This window comes from Spea bombifrons, chromosome 8, assembly GCF_027358695.1.
Source record: "Spea bombifrons isolate aSpeBom1 chromosome 8, aSpeBom1.2.pri, whole genome shotgun sequence".
Classification (NCBI taxonomy): Eukaryota; Metazoa; Chordata; class Amphibia; order Anura; family Pelobatidae; genus Spea; species Spea bombifrons.
The window spans coordinates 36,909,593-36,934,854 of NC_071094.1; the positions used below are offsets into that span (position 1 = coordinate 36,909,593).

General features: G+C 39.6%; 1 protein-coding gene across 2 annotated transcripts in view; it reads left to right on the top strand.

The window, feature by feature from the left end:
- Window positions 1-1,059: 1,059 nt before the first annotated feature.
- DIAPH2 (diaphanous related formin 2) overlaps window positions 1,060-25,262 on the top strand; it is a 474,990-nt gene continuing 450,787 nt past the window's right edge. Inside the window, exon 1 of one of the 2 annotated variants that reach the window (XM_053473146.1) lies at window positions 1,060-1,883. In XM_053473146.1, coding sequence (XP_053329121.1) covers window positions 1,746-1,883 — 138 coding nt within the window. In that variant the 5' untranslated portion in view covers window positions 1,060-1,745. The remainder of the gene's footprint in view (window positions 1,884-25,262) is intronic. The other variant, XM_053473147.1, reaches the window with a different exon arrangement.

The window sequence follows — 25,262 nt, forward strand, 5'->3', positions numbered from 1 at the left end:
CCTGGCACAAAAGTAAGTGAAGCACATGGGCCTCCAAGAAACTCTGGTAACTCATTGGTTTTCAAGGTAATGCAGACCACTGGCCAGAAAGGCAATTGGGGTGTGTGTGTGTGTGTGTGTGTGTGTATGTATGTATGTATGTATGTATGTGTGTGTGTATGTATGTATGTATGGAGCTGCACTAGACCCACCACCAGTGCCTACCTCTGCCTGTCTTGGCTCTCTGGCCTTTAGCTTGAAGCATGAATTTGGGCTGAGCTGTGACAGAGGTCCAACCTGGGTACTTTCCATGTTTTTTAACCAGTTTTTCATTTCATAATTTTTCATAAATCAAATACTACATTCTATCATTAGAACATAAATTATTAAGCACAGCAACACAGCACAGGACATGCAGTTAAACTCAGGAATACAGAAGGAGGCACAATCACATTTCGAGACACGTCACATCAGGTATGGTTTGGCTGGAATGCACAGAACACTTTTGGACCCTAAGCTAGAATTTTCTGTAGCTGAAGTCTCCCCCCAGCTGGTATCACCCCTTGTTCATAGTCAAATCCACAATGTATATATTACTATGATTATATATGCACGGACGGATCTTTCTGCTTGTTTTTTGTTTGAACAGCCTATAAGCTGGTATAGTTTCCAAATGCAAAATAAACAATGAAATAAATGTAACAAAATGTACGTGCTATAAAACTTAACATGAAATTAATTTATAGCAAGAGAATGTCTCTTTTGTATCTTATTATATATTATCCTTTTTTTTTTTTTTTTTTTTTTTTTTTTTTTTAATGAGATCAGTGCCAACTTAAAACAGTTTCCAATATAGAAAAACTCTGGCTGTATGCAGTGAAACCGCTACACCTCATGTTGGATACAAACTGTTTTGCAATCTCCATCTGGAAGAAGTCGAAGCCGAAATTAGATCCTGTCAGGCATCCTGTTTACTCCAATTCATTTTGAAATAAAATAGCGAATGCTCTCACAGATTGGAATAACTTGTTACATATGCGCAGAGACAAGACATTTAATTATAATGTATCATGTCGGTGATTAGTTCGGATTCATTGTGTCGCCGGCACTAAATAAAAGTTAGCTTTTTATTCTTCTTCGCCCCCCACAAAAAAAAACAACAGCGACAGATCTGCGGGGAGAGAAAAAAAATTGGAACTTTCACTAGGCGGACGGACAGCTGCAGTTTAGGCGACGTTAATAGTAATCTAAATAATGAAGCAGCACAATCATGAGACAGGATATACAAACAAAAAGAAAACCCAACACAGCCGTCTGTGTATCTCTCCGTATACATGTGTTTAGATGATAGGCCCTTGATTGTTCCAGCCTAGAGCTTCATTTCCTGGTTAGGGAGGGTACGGGGAGAGCAGCGAGGACTCCTTTTAGAGCTGCCTTAAAGGGAGACTAGCAAAAAAAAAAAAAAAGAGACTGTCATGCAGACAGACAGGGATTGAGGTATCGGAGGAATTCAGTAAAGAGCCTGGCTGATCAGGCATCTCGGTGAAGAGAGTGGTGCGTGCCAGGATTTGCAAAAGCACTTGCGTTGTGGCACATAGAAATTTTAAAGAAGCCCGCGTAGGAACAGTGTATGTAAGGGAGGGGGCGAGCCACCGGGCAATTATAAATAAAGGGATAATAGGCGCTATCTCTGCTACAACTCTTCCCCTAGGAAACTAAAAGGGGTAGAGGGGGGGTAAGCGTGGATTTTTGGAGATCTATGGAAAATGGAAAACCAGCAGCCACCAGGAGCAGCAGCAGGGTGGGGGGAAGACACCCCAGGAAAAAACCCTGAACCCATAGGCAGCAAATCTACAAAAAGAAAGACCATGGAGCCCGACGAGAGCAAAAACAAACCCAAGCTGGTGAGTGGAAGCTCGATTGTCTCCGCACAGCCCTGCCTACCTGTGTGAAAGGGTATTGTGAGGGAGGTGGGAGTAAGGGGGTAGTTCTCAGGCTGCATGCCCACTAATAGCCCCCCTCTTTTAGAAGAGGAGGCCAACAGAATGGCAGCCGGCGCTTGGTGATGTGACTGTTTATTCTCTCATCTCTGCCTTGCTTCCTAGGTGATGCTGGGAGAGGGGAGGAGATGTCTGTCCAACCATTGGAAGGAGGGGTGTTGGAGGGGCGATCTTGTGGAGTGGGGAGTGTGTGACATTGACAGAGAGTGGTGCTCGGAGCTGGGCAGGATACTTAGTACCGGCACCTGCTTTGACAGATACACAGGATTGTATACATAAATCAGTTCTTAGCGGTTTGCATCAAAATGCAGATGTGCTGGCACACGCTGATTTACATATTCAAATAGCATCAAATGATGCAAATGTATGATGACGCACATTTCTGAAGTTTGTTTATAAAGTCATGTATGACATCATCAGCATATTGAAAACATAAAGGGAAATCTACACCATTTTATTTCCTTTTTTTGTGTGTGTGGGGATGGTATAATAAACTATTTCTGCAGTCTTGGGAAGGAAAGAATCGTAAAACAGGGGCAGGCAACAGGTAGCTCTAACACTGCGTTCTCAGTAATATTGTACTGGGGGGAAATGTGTGTTTTTTTGGATTGCTGAGCATCATAGGTGTTGAAAGCTACCGACTGGATATTAGTTATCCAAGTCAGGGAGTACACTGTCAGCTGAGTATGCTGGGAGTTGTACTTGACCTTTACTCCCATGCCCAAGGCATTCTGTCTCTAACACGATAGCCCTGGCTGTTTGTGGATTTAAGCTGTCACATACTGGTTTATAAGTAAACATAGTTGTGTTATTTCTTATATGCGCCCTATTGCAGACCCACGTGGCCCAGTCACATGGAGTGTATTTATATTCGGAAAGCTAGAGACTGCAATGTTCCGTCTATAGACAGCACGATTATTGTTTATCGATTTCTATAGCGCCATCATATTCCACAGTGCTGTACAATGAGTGAATAAGACGTAATATAGAAATTAGGGCCGAGACAAAAGGAAAGGAGGATCCCACTGAAACAAGCTTGCAATCGTCTTGTTTTTAACCCCTTAACTGCCAGATAGATTGCAACTTGACCTGTAGATTTATTTTCTTACCACGTTTGTCCATGTAGGCTTGATCTGCTTGCATACTAAGAAAGGGTGACGTGCTTTTACAGTGTGAATTTGTGGATTTAGTTTCACGTTGCCTTCATCGTAAAGGCGCTTTACTTCTTTATATTTCATTATAATATAAAACTTTTCAGTTCCTAACTTTGGTGGAAGACCATATATATAATTGCAGTTATATTATAATTAGGTCCAGACTAGCCATCTAAAACACTGGGTAAGTGCCCAGTAGGCACCTTGCCAAGAGCATTCCTGACTCAGCAGACCCGGTGCTACAGTGTGCGGCCGTGCATATTCAGCCTGCGGAGTTAAAGTGTCACGACCACCTAGTCATCCCCATTCCGGCAATGATTATAATATACAATTATGAAAAAAAATGTTAAGTAATAATAATAACAGAAGCAGCTGATGGTTTTCAATCCTGGATTCATTGCGGTGCTGTGTGAGATGTGACGTAACCGTTGTTTTTGGAGAAAAAAACTATATGTTAAAGACCAATCCCATGTCAGCTCATATACCATATGAAAAAAATGGAGGGAACGTAGAGCGCACAGACAGAATAAGTCAGATCTTAATAAAACACAATAGATGCTAAATCCACGGCGTGTAAATAACTCGCTCTGGGCAAAGTGCAAGCATTAATAATCTATGGTGATTGTTCATTTAATGCTTTATATTGTGTTAAAACTGTTTTATTGGTTGAGGAAGGGGAAGAACACCATTAAAAATGTATTAGTGTTTTTACCTTATAAACCCCCTAGGCTTAGGCATTCACTCCTTTAGCGGTTAGAACATGAAATATATGTACAAAACACAAAACGAGATACAAGAGAGTACATACAGTACAAATAAGCTTTAAAAGAACCAACTTTTACACTACCGCTCAATTTATGTAAATGTAACTTTTTATGCATTTAGTATATGGAAATTTGAACAAAATCAGCTGCTTGAACCAATGGGACACTAATATGCAAACTAATGATTAAAACATGATTAAAACATTTAGGTTCTTGGAGAACTCTGTTCTAAAGCATAAAGATGCAACCACTCGATTAACCAGAGATATGAGAAAGCAACTTCTAAAATGCAGAAGTCAGAAATCTAGATTTATATGCAAATACAAATCACACGAAACAGGAACTTGCAGCCACTGGTTACTGGTACCCAACACATGCTGGTGTTTAGTAATGATTATGATTTGCACTACTGCTTAAATACTGCGCATGAATAATTTACAGCTCTAATTCATTCGAAAAGGCGGCAATCCTTTTAACATAGTTCTGAAATGTGCACTCGGCAATACCCCGGTAAAATTTTGCTAATGGTGTTATATAATGCTTTAGAAAGGCCCAGATTAGAAGTTTATAGTTTCTGTTTTCCGGAATTTGCACAATTGGCTCAATTAATACACTTCCGATGGTTACACCTGTTCAAAAACGGCCGTCACTAAGACTTTTGTCGTTTTAGCAATTCAGGAATGTGATTTTAGATCCTTGCTGTGAGAAGGGGATATACGGAACTTTATTAAACGCTACTTATGCAAATCTGGGAGCTTTCTAGATGACTGGACCCTGAGAGGCTTAAAATATTAACCCTTTAATTGCCCATTGTGAAGATTATATGACAAATGTCATAACCAAATGGCTGTAATGCCATGGGAACCTTGTATTGTCATTATTTAAAGACACACCTAATCGATTGGGAGTCTCAGATATGGTCACAACGGTGCCGGACCGGAAAAGTCCAGACTGTGTGACCCTAAGAATCTGCTCCTTCACCCTGAGAGTGGGGAGAGTTCCCCAGTAAGTACTTATGTCTATAAAAGTTAGCAGTCACTTTCTTAATAATTGGTGGTGTCAGCTCATCTTAGTCTCTCTGTTCTAGTTTTGTCAGAACTTTTGAATGCGTCAGGAGCGTGAGAAGCTCTCCGTAAATTATTATATAAATCATAATAATAAAGAGTTGGTTTCTTTTTTGTCACAACTGTTCCTTTAACCAAAATTGTTAAATATGTAGTCGTTTTCCTTACTATGTAAATTTCCAAGAACTAGCGTGATTGCGCCAGGCATTTTTTTCCCTGGGATACCTGCATTTCTTATGTTGGCGGTCAACAGATGTAAAGTGCATGATGTGAGGTTTATGAAGTCACAGATGGGAATCATTAGCTCTCTTATATACTCTATATTCCATAGTGCAGTGCTTTGCAATAACATATGAAATATATAGCATGAAACAAGAACAAAAAGCAAGCCTCCGTGGGATTTGTTTATGGTAATTATTTTCGTTGTAAGAATATTCTCAGTTGTACAGATAATAAGGTTAATGTGCACTGAACAGTTATAGTGCAAAGTGGCAAATGGGGAGCAATCACCATGGCAACCAATGAAATGGTCCATTTTGTACCACAAATTGTATTGATGGATAGCTAACGTTATATAGCTTAGACTGCCATAGAGCCATAGATAGACTATTTATGCGTATATTGGTGATGGAAGTATCCATGCCTTTAAAAGCTTGTCTGATTGCATTGGTGACAGCCATGCATATTTTCCTAATATATATTAGCGTAGGCATGAGAACAAAATGGCTTATCCTGTGGCATTAACTTAAAACATGTAATGAATAACACTATATAGTGACAGGTTTATGGACCTTTTCCACTGCAAATGGAAACCAGTTCAATATATATTGACAGTTCAGTTAAACGAGTCTTTGTGGCATGAAGCTGTTGTCCGGTTCGCTTCTCGTTATGCGGGGGGTGGAGAAAAAAAAGGAAGACAAGGCTTGGATCGTCCTGTTGTGCACACAGGGTCAGGAGGCGAAAGGCGTGTTGGGGCATTTATGATGATTAAGTCATATCGTGATAGATTAGACCTTCCATTAATCTGTACCCAAGGCTTAACAAGATCAAGATGGCCAGTGTCTAGTGACTAGGCCTTCAGACTGGATTTAGAGGAGCGATTAGACCTATTCTAGAGGACCTCATTGATAAAAATATTGGATGACATTAGGCCACAGGTCAGGGGTAGAAGGAGAAAGAACTAATCTGATATATATATATATATATGAAGACAATTTTTTTATTAGCACTGGTGGATCATGGACAGACTGCGGCTTAAAATTGTCTAAGAGCCACAAAAATGCTGCAAAAGTGTAATAGCATAGCATGGGGCCATGTGTATCCAGCAGAATTATAGAGTCTGAAAAGAATCAGAGGATCCAATGTCAGTTAAGCTTCAGAATATTACCTTTGTGGATAAAATGCTATGAATGGATTATTCGGGGTGAAGTCTTTCATTCATTTACATTTCCTCCACCCTGATTTCTGTATAAAGTCTGTAAAACTGGCCTGTCGAGCTATTCAAGCATGAAAGGTGTGGCGTTTTAGGAGAGGGTGTTTAATGTGTGATTTTCTACAGAGATACATGATCCGCATACCCTAATTGCTCAGGTTGCTAACTCCTTTGATGAATTTATCAATGATGAGATGAAAAAAATATAGAGGTAAAAAAAGTGAAATATAGAGAAAAAAAAGAGGAAAAAATGAAAATAAATAAAATAAATAAATACATACATTTTACATCCGGTAAGAAATCAGATTTTTGGAGTCACAAAATGTTTCCCCTTTTTGAGGGACAATTGGAAATCACTTCAATGTGGGTATTTTTGCCTTCTTCTGGATCAACAGCAGAGTTGAACTTGATGGACATTTGTATTTTTTTTTTTCCAACCTTAATGACTATGTTACTGTGACTATGTTACTGTGTCTTATGTTGTGGTTTTTAAGATCTCTGCTGAGTTCAGTTAACATAAGAGTTGTGATAATATCATGATGTAAGTGGGAAATTAGTGAAGAGAGAAAGAGTGTAACAAAAAATGAGAACAGTGATGACAATTATTGGTTTAGAGTCTAAAATTTTGATTTATGGCAGAGGGCTTTGTTAACTACATGAAGCCAGGTAATAGGAGGAGGCTTGGTAATTACAGGATGAAGCATAGTTAATAACATGCTGCCATGTAATAGTAATTATATGTTGGGCAGCTCTTTGTTATAATCTGCCGTGTGTGCAGTACAGATGTCCTATTGTTGTCCAGGACAGAAGATGACCTATGTAATGTATCCAAAAAATTAAGTGTTTTAAATTATAAAAAAAAGTAGCAATTCTGCGAGTGTCCTATAATTCTAATGGAAAAACATATACGAGAAATAAAGGAACCCAATATTCTTCACGTGAGCAGTACATTGTGTTTTAATATCAATGACTCACAGCATACCTTGAAGGGGTTAATTTCTAAAACAAAGGGAAACATTTAATGTTCCGTTTGTAAGCTATTCATGAAAGTGTTAATAACCTGTACTTTTAGGTGTTTTCCTTGGGGCCTTTGTAATTTTGTATTGGGTGCAGAAGAAAATTAACTCTTGAGAGAATGAGTCCCAGTGGGCTTATGTGAGTAATAAGGCGTATTTACGGATTGTGATCACACAGCACTCTGATCACAAAGTCTGGGAAGCTCCTGCCTGCAGCATTAATCATGGTGAGTATTCCTCCCGGCATCCTACTTTGTTATAACATTTGATTTAAAGCATGGACTAATGTTCTCTTCCACATTTAAGCCTTCCTATCAACAGTCTGCAGCACACCCTCACATGGTAGAGGGAGTGTAGCTGTGCTTCAGCTGGAATTATGAGGTTTTTCCAGGGCTGAAATATTTTAGCATTTATATGCATGCCCTAGACAACACAACGTAACACAATAACACAACAACACAGGATCTCATGTCTGTATACAGAGGTAGAGAAGTAGAGAGGGCAGGTTCTTCCCCCAAAACCACTGATGGTGCCTTCACTTCCATGAGTGGCTGTTAGACCAGTTTTATGAAGGACTGTGGACAGTAGTGGTTTTAATGCCAGGCAGCTGCCTGGGGCACCTGGATCAGGGGGGACGCCAGCCATCATCTCAGAAAATGCCTGCCCCTTCATGGGTAAAAGACAATCTGGTTGGTGGCAGGGGCATAACAGAGGTCTTCTCAATGGATGGGGGCTGTGCATATTGTTTCATGCATAGGCAGTCTGCATTAACCCTTTACTCTCAAGCCCCTCCCTGGTACTGATAATCACCAAAGTGTGTTTGATTAATGTCTGCCTATTTGTAATAGTAAAGTGCCATGTTGTGGGATATCTTATAAATAGTTAAACCACAATAAGATATATATATACATAGCAATGGGGTCAATGTCTGGCAGAAGTGGTAGAGATCAGACCCGGCAGGCCATCAGGCAAACTTCTGTTGGACTGGTGCCTAATGGCGCCTCCTTTGTTTCTTTATTGCTTCTCTTGTGGCAGGTCCTGTCCCTCAGTTTTCCGCTGTCTGTATGTTATTGATTGGCCACTGGCCTTAAAGTACCAGGTCTGAATTTAATCCCCAGGTAGAGGTCAATACAGTGAGAGAATTTAAACACGCCTTTGATAGACATGTGGTTATTTTAAATATAAGACAAGATCCCAACAAGGTTTGAGGTTTTTAAAGCAGGAAAAATAGCAGACTACCTTTTTTGGATTATCTGCTATCAGATACAATGTTTTGATTTCATAAAGTTCTGTGGTCACAATACTGAGTCCCAGATCAAATGTATGTTGTATTTGATGTTGGAGGAGTTAGTGCACCCTAGATCTGTGTCACCCCCATGGCTCGCTTTCACCTCACATGGCGCATGGACTATTCAGTTTGATATATTTCTCTGAAGCAATCAAAGGAGTGCGGGTTCGGGATGTGTGACTACTTTTTGAACTTGGCAAGGAACAACAGATTATTGACTTTGTAGGATACCTACATATAGACATTTTGTTTTTCTTGTTTAAATCTGTTTTTTTTTTGTTTTCCAGAAAGAGAAGTTTTGTTATTTTTATGTTATCCTTATTTACTTTGAAAGTGAGGGGCATGTGGTTATTAACTCATTATTGCAGATGTGAAGGGTCCTGCAAGGTAAAGACATGTTCTGCAAGTGGGACTAAATATAAGTTATTTTGGCATAATACAAGTTATTTTGGCATAATCCTCACAAACTGACAAAAGACAAGTCCTGTGCACACAAATTACTGCTTGTGTTTGTTAGATATAACATGCAATTTTCTACATCGTGACAACAGTGACAACAGTGTTTGTGGGTTTACTGCAAAGTGTGGTCGAAGCTTTATGGCAATTTAACATATACCGTTGGGCTATTGCATGCAACATCCTTACAGATCCCTTTGGGAAGTCATTGGGTGTAACCAGGAGTCTCCGGGTGAAATGGTGTTTCTCTTTCTCCGGTAAGAGGGGGGGGTAGCTAATTAAAAGTTATCTGGGGCTACCCCCTCTTCAATGCATGATAGTCCTGTTCCTCATGTGGCTTGCCGCACGTCCACGCACAGCATCCTTGGGAATTTCCAAGGTATGGTGATATCTGCTCAAAGGTTTTTGGATACATTAGAACTTGTTGTTTGATTTCATTGGATTCTAGTCTAAGACCAAAATAAGCTAAACAAAAGTCATTGTTGCAGTATTTTCAATAAAATCACATTTAAGCAGATGAAGTTTTGTTTGAAGGGCTGGTGTTAGTGGACTTTTATCCCAACTATGAAGTTCTAATAGACTTTCATTTAGACACATTGTTTAGCAGACTGAACAGAAGTTTGTAGTAATTAAGACCATTTATATGTCTTCAGTTGTACTATAAAGCTATATTAAGAAATATTTTAGGTTGATTGGACCGACATAAAACACATGATGCAGCTCATACTCATACAACAGCCAATAATAACTATTATTCAGATGAATAAACAACAGTTTTTAAAATTTAAATTGACCACTTAGGTGTAAAAATAAGAATATTATTGATTATTATTATAACCCCAATAGATGCAGCCCACCTGGTTATGTTTTTTTTTTATGTTTCAATGACTGAAATAGGGAACATGAGGATAATGGATTGCATTAATAAGTCATTTTTTTTTTAGAAAAAGAAATGATTTGCTTTGTTATAAAAAGCAATATTTGCATATGAGAGTTAATTAAAACAAGTAAGCTTAATTAAAGCACTTAACTGTTTTTTCCTATAATAAGCCTCATGGTTCAGCCACAGTATAGCAAACGATTTGTAATGGAAATTGTTTAAGGAATTGGCGGCTAAAAAAAAAAAAAGAAACAAGGAAAGATTATATACACTATATGGACAAAAGTATTGAGACACATGACCATTACACCAACAGCGATTTTTATGACACCACATTCTAAACACAGACATTAATATGTATTTGGTCCCCCCTTTGGGGGAGAAGGTCTGGCTCACAATCTCCGTCCGGTTCATCCCAAAGGTGTTTGATGGGGTTGAAGTCAGGGCTCTGTGCAGCCGGTCAAGTTCTTCCACACCAAACTCATCCCACCATGTCTTTATGGACCCTCTAATTTTTTGGAAAAGTTATCAGATTCCAGAAAATCCATGTTCTGACCGAGCGCTACAGAATCAGCCGAGGTTCCATAAATAAAATGCAACAATTTGCTTAAAAAGTGACAGAGCTGTCTAATGGGTACCAAGAAATCCGGGTTTATTTAAAGACAGAACATGTACATTACAAGGCGTGGTGAGACGCAGCGCAGACTACAAACATGAACAGCGTCACCAAGTATATACACTCAATAACATTTAAAAATTACACCTTAGGCTAAGGGGCAGGGCTTTATACGCTATTTGATCTATTAACCGAGTAATGTATTTCCAAAAAGAATAATGTTTATTTTTTTTTATTTTACCCACTCAAAAGCTTTTATTGATGTGTATAACGCATTTAGCTCCAGTTTCTATCAAGAATAGGAGCCATAGTTCCCTGTAGCTTTCCAGTCCCACTGTAAGATGGCATTCTGAAGGCAGAAGGAGAATTTCTCCAGTATACTGGGATCAGTATTCCCTCTCTAAGCAACCAACACTGTGCTTATCTTATGTCCCAAAGGAAAACATGGAATTGTTTGTATTGTATTTATAATACGAAAAAAAAAGTGTTATAGAAATAGCTATTTTTACAATATACTTTGGATATTTTGAGTGCTGTAGCTATCAACATTTAGGGATAAATATAACTTTTTTTTCTTTCTCGTTATATTGGTAATTGCCATCATTTTGAAAACATTCTGATTATATTTAGAAAACAAGCCAGCCATTGGCTAACCTTTGGCACTCCAGCTGTTACGGAGTTTGCTTCCCGTGGGGATCAGCCTATGAGACAAGCAGAAACACCACATATGTTTATAGCTGTGGGAAGTAAGGAGGGGTCGGCTGTCTCCATTAGTATAAAGCACATGCGAGTGTTTTATTGACTAAATAGAAATTGCTTTTTACTCCAAATGTATTAAAGCGTCTGACAGCCCCACTAAAGAAAGATGAGTATTAAAAACAGTTACCTATGGTAGAAGCTGTGCTCTGCAACTACTATCCTCCTCCTTCGGGATCTCACAATACTTGCCACTAATTGGCTGCATAATTCATCCAATCAACATGCTTGGGAACCCTCCAGGTTTCCCATGGGGACTCCAGATAGTGTGAGCCCCATTTCAAAGTAAGAATAGGCAATACTGAAATATCTTGTCCTGTAGAAAGGTACCTGCTCAGGAGAAGAATCACCATTTTCGTTGCTCACTTGCACTGTTACAGAGGAGATCTCAGCATAACAGATTATATCTACCCATCCTGAAAGTCATGACATATGTTTCAGCTGCTTACAGGCCTCATCAATGGTGCAGCTGACAACCCTATAGCTATTGTGAGTCCTGTAGCCTGTCCTATAGGAAGATGCCTACTCAGGAGAGGCATCGCTGTTTTTTTTTGCTCGCCTGCACCATCAAACAATGCATTTTGAGCCCGTACATGTACGGGCTATGTCATTAAGGGGTTAAAGAAGAGACCTCACTATTAGCATATGGGACTGGTCCCAACTATCAGAGCAGCCCAGACCCGAAATGCATGGCATTGAGTTTTTAGTGGGACCAGCCACCACCTTCCGAAAAAAGGGAAGGTGCAGCCTGGACGTTCCTAGGTGTGCCTTTTTGAATGACATTTTGGCAATGGCAGAAAAAAAAATACAGTTGGCCCATCTAATTTGCCCAGTTTAAATCATGTTTTATGTGTTGATTCTTATTAACTCAAAGTTGCCTGGTCTACATCCACTACCCCATAGATCCAATGTCCCCGAATATCAGCTTAAACTGCTGATTGTCTCAAATCACAAGGTTTTGAATAATAATCAAGTCTGGGATTGAAGCTATGAAACTGCAAAACTATTCATGTGCATGTTATGGAAATCTCGGTGCCACTATGTGAGACTTTGTGTATTTATTTGGCCCTAGCGGGAGAGATGTGATCCGTGCCTTGTACATGGCTCCTGCAGGGTTGATTTTTTTTTTATGGTGGGTTAATGTGACAAACTATAAATGTGTGATTTAACACTCCATCAGGTCCATCATTAATCAATGTTTTTTGTTGACCACCTAGCGTCCTGTCTTGATTGACTAATATAACTAACCCAGATCTTCAGACGCTATGAAAGGATTTACTTTCTACAGGATTGTTTTCAGTAGAATGATCAATGAGGTTCATTATGTGCCAAGATGTCTAATGACAATCCCCGTGCAAGCTTATTGTGTTCTGAATAACTTCATGCATAGGAAGAGTTCAAATTACACCTACAAACCTTCTAAAGGATCCTGAGACTCTCAGGGGTTAACCCTTTAATAGCTTATCACAAATACACCGATCAGCCATAACATTATGACCACTGACAGGTGAAGTGAATAACTCTGATAATTATCATGGCACCTGTCAGTGGGTGGGATATATTAGGCAGCAGCTGAACATTTTGTCCTTAAAGTTTATGTGTTAGAAGCAGGAAAAATGGGCAAACGTAAGGATCTGAGCGACTTTGACAAGGGCCAAATTAAGATGGCCAGACAAATGGGTCAAAACATCTCCAAAACAGCAGCTCTTGTGGGGTGTTCCCAGTCTGCAGTGGTCAGTACAGATCAAAAGTGATGCAAGGAAAGAAAAAAAGGTGAACCGGTAACAGGGTCATAGGCTGGCCTTCAAGCAAAAATTTCAGCTGTGCTATACCATCTGGAATGATCATATATCATCAGATCTTATAAAATATGGAGGTTTCATCCCCATAGTGTGCAACACAGAAGGTCTGCCTATTCATGCAAAGACCCTGAGATTGGCGTGAAAGACCCTGAGACTCAGGGACAAGCTGTGTTAGTGCCCACATAATATTACATGTTCATTGCTCGTAAAGGAAATTCATTTTTGGGATGAAGTGAGCCGACAAGTCTTCTCCTAAAAAAATATTCCAAGTTGCTGAATCACATTATAGATGCTGTTAATTGAGCTCTCTTGTATGTTAAACAAATAAGCCTTTATTGATTTGTCATTTCATGCTTTCATCAGAATGTTTAATTACATAAAAACAGCAACATTCTATGCAACATCCTATCGGTGCTTGCTTTTGTGTTACATGAAAATTAAGTGTTTGTGTCAAAAAATACGAACAAGGCCAAATTTTATGTGATTAAATCATTATTTCAGGAAAAGATTTGGGCATTCAACAGTTCCAGGGATGGTGTTCAGAATGCTGCATGAAAAGTGTAATATTCGGTAATGTAGACCTGTGTCTAATCCTCCGTGGGACACTTGGTCCATTTGCGTCATTAATAACCACGGCGATCGCTGAAGTCCAGGCTCCTCTTTTGTATACAGATTTTCTTCATTAATTATGCCAATTGAACAGTTTGTTATCCATGTGGCTGCGAATGAAACGTTTTCCATCCTGCGTTTTTTATAAGTGATGAAAAGACCATGCCAGTCGCGCTGCTCCTGGCGAGATAATAACGGATATCAGCACCTAGGATTTCCTGTGCTAGTTAGGCTTTCATATTTAATTTGGTTGTGTCAGCACAGTTTGTGATCGCAAATTGAGACATTGGGATGCAATTTTAACTACTTTAAGAGCGCAGATACACAGACTAATATCAGGTGTAAGCATTCATTACCTTAAATGAATACATATTTTATTACTTGTTTTCGCTATATTTTTTTTTATCCCCCAAGCAGGCTTGTGTTTCTTAAACATAATACGCTAGCCCTTGAGAAGTTACATCCACTAGCTTTCTTTTTAAGAAACACAGTGTGACAGGAACGACCTGTACTGGTATACCCACCAGACAATCCTTCTTTCTCCCCATGGTTACTAGGAACACAAAACTTCCACCGTCAAGCAGGACTAGCAACAGAGCCAGCAAGAAACATAGCTCATCGAGACCTTGGAAGCACTACAGTAAACAGAAGTATAGCAATACAGCGCTCTACTGCCCTGACAAGGGCAGTACCGAGACTTACCGCATTAACAAGACAAAACTCACATTAAGGTAAAACAGGAACTAACTTTACTGAGGACGCAATCACCACCAACCTCCAAGAGCTTTTCAATAAGGTGGTGGTGAGCTACAACCAGCATGCATCACACCATATGTAAAACAATATACAGATTATATGCAAATTAGTTATAACAGCACGCGAACACAATCCTGCCATCAGAACCAATAATACTGGTCAGACAGGCAGGAGGAAGGGGTGAAACTGGGATCTAGAGCACTCCGGCTCTCTCACTGTTGCCACCCTGTACACCTAATCAGATACAGGGTGACTTAAACATAAATCCAAGAAAAGGAACCACTGTCACTTGCTGGGAGTATGTAATGCAATCCAGGGGTCCAACGTCTATCATGGGAAATACAGCCTCCAGCCGCCCCCAAAGTTCCATGACATACAGTACCATTTTTACCCCCTTTATTGCCAAAAACATACAGTATTCCCAATAAATATTCTCCTCAGCTCAAAATGCTACATTTTACAAAGGGATAGTCTTAAAATACTACAGTTTTCTTCTCTACACTACTCGTGCTAGATAATGCTTCCAAAAAAAGTTTTGACGACAAGGTCCACTAACAAATTATATACATGGTGCTGGTAAAATGGCTGGCAAATGAATATTGACATATAAAACGTTATGCGTACCTGAACCCTGTTGGTGCAGAATTCATGGGATTCCCAGTATTACCACCTTGGTTCTTCACACTCGTACTGCTTGTGGTTCGATCCCAACGTGCGATTAGTGTGATGGATTGTGGGTTGGATGTGGCAGCCATATTTGTAGTTTTTATTAGACTTGTGCACGGCGAGCAAAATCACATTTTTGTATTTTTTTATTTAAAAACCAAATTTAGTGCAATTTGCCTCTCTGTCTCGATGAACGAATGGATAATGAGTTTTCAGAACATTCGTCCCTGTCCTCGTTTTCGGGGATTCATACAAATGCACAAATTAGGCAAAATGAATTGCAAAAAGAAGTTCATGTTAACACAAATGCTAGTCCTTATGCTCTATCCTGACCTAGTGATATTGGGAAGAGGGTGATTTAAAATTTCTCCCATAAATTGTCTAGCCAATTGATTACCACAATGTATAGGTGAAGAGTTACTACCTACAACGGGAAACCTTTTCAATGACAGGTGCACTTTAGTTTGTTATTAATAGGTATAAATAATTTAAACTAGACCTCACTGTCTGGTTCTATTAATTTATTATATTATTGATTATAATTCTCGCCTCAGCCCTCTATAGCGTAAATGAGCCAGCCGGAGAGATCTCCCTGGCCCATTGAGCAGAGGCCCATCTGGCCCCTAGTTTTTCTGCTGCCCCCCTGGACCTGCTACCCTACATCTAGTTGACCTTGGCCAGAGTATGTTGCTGCGGCCCTCGTTTGAGATACAAAAACCCCAATCTCTGTTCCCCAAGATCCCAGTGTACTTGTTGTTTTGGGACTATCATTAAGCCAAAAATCGGGAAAACGTAATTATTTTTATCAGTGCCAAATATTATTAATGACTATTTTTGTCTCTTAATATGATGTGATTTAGACTTTAAATCAAGTCCCCTTAAGCACAACATATATTCCTCCAGGCAGAACTATATCATTTTAACACACGTTTAAGTTCCAAAAATAGAATAGTACGTGTTTGATAAATTTTCCTTTTTTTAATACCATGCAGTACCTTTTGTTCTTCTAAGGCAAACAATCCCTAAGTGGATTCCAAGTACCCATTTCATTTTCATATGCTTCTACTTTATTCACGTACATCTGTATCTTTTTTTTATTGTTGTCCCGCCTGTTCAGCAAAAGCAGGTTTCACTTGGTTGAGACACATGTTTTTTCCACCCCCTACAGACTTACCTTTTCTTTTCACCATGGGGTAGTTTGTATATAAAAAGGCTTTTGATGCTGAGCAGGAAATATGTCGCTATCAGATGGCTCCCCACTGCAGATTTAACAGCATTATCTGTATGACGGGTCTGTTCTCAAATAGCTTAGCCTAGAACACGGAAAATATACGCATGCATTGTGAGGTTTTTTTTTAGTTGAAATGAGTTCAAGGCTATAAAGAACGAATGTCTGTTTTCCAAGGGTAGAATTGTAAGCCCTAGGAGGGTCTACGAGCCAGCCATGGTTTAATGCACAGCGTAGTATGGACAATACGTGTAGAAGCAGAGATTGAGTCATCTTGGAAGGCGGCAGGAGGTAAACCTTGCTTTTTCCATTTCATGATTCGGCTGTGAATAATACCCTAAGAAAGATGGGTTTGCTTGTATGAGCACGATTTACAAAGCTTCAGCCGAATGTCTTTATATGTCGCGCAGGTGAGGAGTGTTATCGAATGAAATGTCTTGCTATTTTGCTGAGACAACCAGCATACAGACCACGCGGCTACTGGATTTTATTCTTTAATCCACGAAACGCTTCTAGAATTCAGGGAGAAGTATATAAGGGCTATTTTGAATTTGAACATGATAATGTTATTAGATTTTTGAAGATGTAAGACACGCCACACTTTGAAAACTGTAGGGGGGGAAAGGTGCTTTACCAGCGCTTTGGTTTGTATTGAAAGATAAAAGAAAAGCAGTCTTTATCTCAATTTCTTTTCTACCAAAACATGGTTTAACGTGGCAGTGTTTTTAAAGGAACCTCACTGTACCTCTGCTTACAGTAACAGCTCTGTCAGTTTAATATTAATACTAATGGCCACATCAGTGGCAGAACATATTGTCCATTCATCTCAGAATCATACATACTTATTCATAGACCTACAAGAACCCATATTTCGGGGGGCCCTCAGTGACATAACCCCAAAATCTCTGGGTGTGTGGCTAGAGGGAGTGGGGAGTAGGGCTGAAGCTTCACACCATTGTGAGTTGGCCACTTGGGAGCTGCAATGGAGGTCTGTGATTTTACAGCTCCCTGGGCTGGCCAACCCGAAATCAGACGATCTACCCAACCGGCCCATGATCCCGGAAACAATGGGGCAGCTTGGAGGGACAGTACACTAACATTTGGATTGGCCCATTGAAAACCCAACAATTGGGAAGTAAACTACCATAAATGTCCCTCAACATCCTAAGAAAAGAAAAGTGCCTAATACTAAGTGAACACCAAGTTCCACACCAGATAAATATAAATACGCAAACACAATTACTTTGTAGCATATATGCTAACTAAAACTAAGCCTAGGAGAACACCATTACATACAATACTTGTGCATATACAGGCAGAATAGATGAGCGAATGGTTCTTATCTGCCATCAAATTCTTTGTTTCTATGTAACATTTCATTTTATGTTATTAGAATCCTCTTTTTATTTTTTTGTTTCCCCACCACCTCTATGTAAAGGAGATCTTCTTGTTCCTTCCAAAACTTTGCTTTAAATATTTTCACCATGCTATTTTCAAATAATCGTTTCCTTATATTACTCTATAAGAGAGATCCTGATGTGACCCTGGAGATTCTATAATCTTCAATATTGTGGACTCTTCTCTAAGTAAAGAGGAAAATGTGGGAATCAAGAAAATCCCACCAGGAAAAAAAAACTAATAATATCTGAATGAGAGGTGAGGATGGGGTACTTGGGATATGATTTGTATTCCCACTTAACCCAATCTAGCTCCAAAAGTCATTTTTCACGTTTTTCATACTCCTGCAGCCAAGACAACTCTTAGCAGACACAAATATGCTATAAAATGCAAAATGTCTTCTTCTAAAAACAAATTGTACAGCGCTATCAAAACATTGCTTTATATCTAAATATACAGTATAATGTATGTATGTATATATATATATATATATATATATATATATATATATAGCCATAGGTGGCTAGACAGAATTTGGCCTTGTTTCAGGCCTGTTTGGAGAATTATTAGGAATGGCCGAGGCCAATTGCCTCCCTGTCCTTCAGGGCAGCCGTCCCATATAGATATTCATATCTGATATGATCCTTGCTTCGATAAGCCATACAATGCACTGAATTATGTTTTTTACTTTGATGTCTGTCTGAAGTTTCCCCAGCCTATGGTAGATCAATGCGGTGCCAATTGCATTAAACACCTATCCAAGTCTCCATAATCCGTTACTGCCTTGTTCAGACGGCATCTGTCCAAGTAGCGTTTTCTCGCCTTTGTGAAAAGTTTGGATCGCGTTGACACCGACTCTTATTTTTCTGTGTCTTTGGCAGAAAAAAGCATGTAAATTGTGTTGGACCCTTGCTGGATGCTGAAACGCCGTCCTTTCCTTGATATGGCTTCATTTGTATTTATGGTCGTGTCGTAACAGGTTTCACATCCAACGTGTTGAAATTTCCTCTGCTAATTTTTGTTACATTTTCCATTACCTTGAGAGTATATAAAATGTTATTTAAAGAAAAATAGAAAATGAAAATATTGTAATACTACTACTAAATATTATGATTAATATAATGCCAATGGGGCGCAGGGCTGGTGCACCCTAGGCAAAGACTGATTTTGCTGCCCCTTTGGGTCCACCCCTTCGGGGGCGGAGTCATGTGAATATGTCATACACATGACCCGCCCCCTGCGTTGATGGCATCTACATTGTAGACGTAGCTCACAGGTCACAGACCCCAAAAGCCAGCCCTGACCACCACCCAGATTGCACAGACAGGACATGCCCAGAACTGTCCATCCAGTCCACCGCAGAGGAGGCGCTCCCACATCTGTGCCTATAGGTAGCGCCATCCCTGGGGATGCACTAAGTGCCTGGTTGTGCCCCCAAGGAATACCCCCAAGATAAAAATAACCTCAAATGTTTTATAGGGGAACTGGCCCTTCTTACAGGAGAAGGCTTGTGAATACTTTTTAATACGCATAATATATGTTCTAGAACGGATGGGAATCTTTTGAGCTGTGAAAAGTATTATGTTTGATAAGTTGCGCATTTAAGTAAATTATTTCAAAAAAGATACTGATCAGCTTAGGTCCGGGTTGGTCCTAAGAAAGACCTGAGATAAAAGATAAAAATGTGCTAGAAGAACCAACCTGGCGCATATGCCAGAAGTGGGTTCTTTTTCAGTACGTGGCGTATTTCAGTGAGTTACACAAATTGTGAGCAACTTGCAGCAATCTGCGAGCGTTCCTTCTCCAGAGAGTTTTCTCAACTCAGAATGGCATTATTAGCACCAAGAGCAAAGAAAGAGGGATCGAGAGATTACAGAAGGAGACAAGCATACACAGACACAGCTCCAAGCACTGGCAGACAGGTTTCTGTATCCATCCATCAGTGTTTACCGGTTCCTTTTTCCTTAAGACTTCTACATCATTTAAAGATCTCCTTAGCTCCACTGCTGCGCTTAAGGGTTCTGGACTCACTGTACATCCCGATGGAGGAACCAAACATAACAAACGTGATCTAAATAACCAACAAATAAAAGTAATGTAAAAAACACTGTGTTTTGGTATGGGGTATATCAGTTGTGGTCCTTATTACCAAATGTACAGGCAAAGCATGCTTTGGTTTTCTACATAGACATTTTTTTAGAATGTATATATTTTGTGCATTCTAAGGCAGGAAACATCTTTTCTTCTCTTCTCCAGGGTTGAACAATGATGTAGCAAAAAACGGTCTTACAACCAAATTCCTTCCTTCCTTCTACGTAGAAACCCAATGCGATTCCTGTATAACCATTGAAAGAATTTCGCTTTGACATTACTAAGCTACACAGACCAGTCTCCAAACCATTTTCAAATAAAATGTATAGCGATGCTTTGTCAGTAGACAAAATGTTTTTGTTTGTAGACAGTGGCAGGGGATGTACAACTAAACCCTGCCTGATTTACGGTCCTGTTGTGAACACTTTGAATTATCTTTATTGTGTAGCTACCAACAGTCCTAAATTTGCTAGGCTCCTGGCAGTTTTGGGACGTCAAAACCCAATTTGCATCCGTAAGAGACTGAGGCAACTATCTTGTGGACATAATGTCCTGTGACATTGTGACAAAGCCCACATAACACAAAGGATAAAGAAGGGCCCTGCTCATAAAATTATAATTAGATCTACATATTTGTTGATATATATGTAAATTAGTATCCGAGTTCTGTGGACTTGATTATTTTAAGTGATATATTTATATATTATCATTTTATATATTTTAATATATATTATATAATGTTTTTTGGGGGGGCGGTGCACTAAAGATATTAAATGTTTGTGAAAATCTTTTTGAAGCCTAATTGTTATTTTGACAAACCAGAAGTTAAACCACGCAGTAGACTTGCAAAAAGTTTGTTTCCTGGAGTCTGTTAATGATTTTTTTCTTTGAGGTTAAGAATAAGACCCACTTCCTGATTCACTGGGAGTCTGAGCTCATTCACTTGCACTCTGCGCATGAATCATGACTCATCAGCTCTGTGCGAGCGCATGCAGATGGTAAAATATTAAAAGGGAGCACATTGTCCTACAACGTGTTCTTAACTTTGGGAACAATATAAACCTATTTAATTCATGTTTGGAACAACTTTTAAATATTACTTAGGAAGCTGTGGAAAAGGTAGAATTAGCTATTGTGATACTATTAAGTCTCATGGTGAATGCTAATAAAAACATGTCCAACTTGTCTCATGTCGTAACTAGAACAAAAATGAGAACTGGTATAATTTGTGCTGGAACATGTGCTAGAACAATGAGGTTCCAATTCTCTAAGGGTGACACATATCAGCATCCAGCTCACTAATAGGTTTAACGTGTTCCAATAAGGTGAGCACTAGGCAGAATCATTTAAAAAATATATACCTTTTGTGATGTATTTATTGTTTTTCCTCTTCGGTAATTGCTCAGGTCACATAAACAATCTGTTTACCTTCCTAAACGCTATAATTTCATTTAAAAGGGACCAGGCAGGGACGTATGACACTGTATACATACATCATGCTAGCAAAGATAAAGATATATATATATACATATATATAGCTACAGTCGCATTAAGGTTGCTGACACCGGTTCCTGTATTTTTCAATATGGCTGCCTAGGTTGCTCACCCTGACTATATTGTCTCTGGTAACCTACGCACGTGAGTACTACAAGAGGACATGTTGGTGGTGCGTCCTGTCAGGGAGCCATCTTGGCCCTGGAATAACACTTATTACCCTTGAATCAATACCCTAACATTCCATATAGGGTATGTGTGGTTTTGTATATATATATACAGTGTATATATTCAGTATATATATATATATATATATATATATATATATATATAGCCAAGGTGAGTTTACGTAAAGGACAGGCCACCGCCATCTCGATCGCTCAGATGTGTCACTGCTCATTTTAAATATTAGGAATTTAAACCTCTTTAGAAAATGTGTTTACATGAATGATGTTTATAATACTTCTTGGAAACGTTTTAATCCACGCCAAACCTTCTATCACAAGGGGAGCTGCTGCTATGATTAAACACTTAATGTCACAAGTTTTGTTATGAAACGTGTTCCTTACCAGTCGTTTGAAGAGGAAGTGATCCCTTACGCTTAAAAAGTAAAATCTTTTTTGTGCAAACCACTCAAAATTGCGTTTTCACTTATTACACAGCGGCCTGATCTGTTCCGTTCTAAATATACTATATACTTTGTACTGTGTCCCCATTAAGAACATGTTACAAGCTGTGTGCAATATTTTTGTAACCTATCTCATACCTGCAGAAAACCAGTTATTAATCACTGAATTCCCCCCAAAATGTTTTGGATATTTTAGCACCAGTCTTGACTAACTTTACCTCTTCTGGCTTAGGGCACTCCAGCCATCCTACGCATTTGAAATCATACAATAGCTGTAGGGGTTCCTTTAAATTTTCATCGTGCCCCCTTTTAAATACGGGGGGGGGGATTCTGTAGGACAGCTCCATGCAGGTGATATACTTCCTTTAGCGCTGCGGGCGGGCTTCTATATCTTGTGGTTCCACGTTATATAAATATCTTTATCAAGATAGAAATCAGACACACAGACAGGCATGCCTGGATAATAAGAGGTCTGTTTATTATGGCGCATTATGGATGTATATACAAAGACCGGAAATAACGCCCTATTCTAATCCAATCATTTTACATAAAATAGCAGTAGGCCCATATTTATCAAATGCAAGGGAGGAGAAGGTGGGCAACAGATACTTGCTGTAGCTTCCAAAATGACCTTGCACCTGGTTTCAGCCAAAACTAGTTTTATCCGGAACACTGAGGTCCTGCATATTTGGGAGAACCAAATGTGGGACAAAGTTCATTCAGCCGGAAAGTTCTACCATTCATTTCAATCCTCTGACCTCCCCAACTGCCCAGGGAGCTGTGAGATTAATGGAAGTTTGGGTTGTTGCAGCATAGATCGCCATTGCAGGTCCCACATGGTGGTCTCCTGAATCTAGCATCTTATGGTGGCTGTTCTGATAAAGTCGATAAATATCACTCTTTCTGCTCCTACCTGGAGCCCACATGTTGGTCTCCACATCTTGCCTCATCTCCTAACACAGGGGTCCCCATTGTCATGCCTCCCAACTGCTCCACTTGGCATGAGACGGTTCTCATGCACAGTAGCGCGGCCAGTTTGAGTGACGCTCTACCTCCCAAGCTCCTGGCGTCCCGATTCACCGGGGGTTTGAGTTGGAGGTACGGTCTTTCCGTGTTGCCTATCTAGAGGTTCACACGTACTGCCCAGCGTGCATCAGTATCTCCAAATCACATGTAAATCTAAGGTTTTTATTTCATTTTTATTTTTTTTTAGCAGACTGTCTCGCTAAGTCAAATCTATTCGGCTGGGGCGATCTGTTTGTATTTGGCAAAGGCTTTTGATAAAGTGCCACACGGATGCTGATGCTCAAATAAAGGAAAATAACCCACAGTCCGTGGAAATATTTACAGCTAGACTGGAAATACAAGAACAGACACAGATAGGATACCAGCAGGGAGGATATGTTTATTGTGTAGGTAATTTAAATGGTGATCCGGGGTTGGATATGTTTAAAAGCTTTCTATGCATTGAGCTTTTAGCGTTATCTACTGCATAGCACTGATGTGGCTCCCTTTAGGAGGGGCAGTCCCTCGTTGGGACCCAGGTCCCTGTGTTCCTCTTTCCTCCTCTGATGACCCTCCTTTTTAGGAGCTTACAGTGTTTGCTGGGCATGAGAATCTGAACACCATGTGGCCCCTTTTTTCCATTGTAAAGACTCGGACTAATCAGTATAGGATAGCTTTATGTCTATCCCATAACTTCCCTCACTGAATTAACCTCTACCACTTCTGCTGGGAGGCTGTTCCATTTATCTACCACCTCCTTAGTAAAGCAAAACGACCTTGACCAGTGATACCCTGCGTTTCAAGGTCTCCTGAATGATCGCTGTCATGCCCCAGGCTGCTGTAGCGCCAGACATCGCCTGTCACTAACTTGCATCCAGCTATCCCCGAGTCTTAGACCTTATCCAGCTGCCGGAATGAAAGGGAAGGGGATTATGTGTAGCTGAGCATGCTGGGAGCTTTCATTCCACAACAGCAACAGAACTGTTTCCTACCAATGAAACACTTGTTTGTCTATCCGCAGATTAGTAATCATTCTGCACCCGCTTGGCATCCATAGAAATAAAAAATAATTTGCTTTAAAATAAAATAATATATATATAATAAATAACATATATAAATATATCGGCACCTTGGGCGTTGTCCTCTGCAGTACGCACACACCCGTAGGTACACGGTATTCATAATTGATGGGTGTTTTAGTTTTGAGTCTGCACATTGATGGACACTTCAGCAACAGTAGAAAGTCACTACATGTCACATTCATGAGTAACTCACTCAGAAATAAATCCAAGGCTGTGTTGTTTCTGCTTGCGTATACCTGCCAACCGTCCCAGATTTTAAGAAGTGGCCATTAGCATAACCTATCAACGGTATAGCTGTCTACAATAGGGAGGGAGGATAGATCTTGTTATAAAGGTGTGTATTTTGAGATGTGGTTAAGATGCATGGCTTTACCAATACTTTTTTTTTATACTTGTGGATATATATATATATAATTGTGATGGATATGGAAGAATCATAATGCACTAATACACAAGATTATGAAAATATTTTCTAATGGTTCTGCACGCAATTTTTTATCATCAGGGGAGGAAAGAGAGATTTAGATCCCAAAACAGGGACTGTCCATAATGAGGAGGGCAACACGGGTCCACTGTTTATACCCTGTCATTTTTTTAATGAAATATGTTAACCATGAGTATCTATGTACGTATTTCAGAATAACAGCACATTCTTTGGCAGAATTTCTAGCAGTTAGGCAAAGTGTCTGCAGCATTCCTACCGGTACTTCAAGCCGAGTTTATTCTGCAATCAGATGAAAGTGCTTCTTCCTCAACATCTATTTATCAAGCACTTGATCCCTGTGTATGCATATACAGAGATAACGCAGGAATGGAACTCCTTATTGGACGGCGAAGGAACGTACGCATTCCCGAGAATGTCATGAAAAATTACATTTGCGGTCAAAGTAATCTAATAATTGGCGGGATTTACAAAACTATTTTTAATGCGAACAATCTAAAAGAGAATGCGGAGGAAAATCATCCATCAACTTAAATTACTTAAATGTATTTTTTTATCTGCCAGCAAATTTATTTTTGAACGTCTACTCAGCCCATTACCGTAACAAATGTTTAGGAGCGTATGTACACCCAACATTCTATAGACTTTTCTATTCG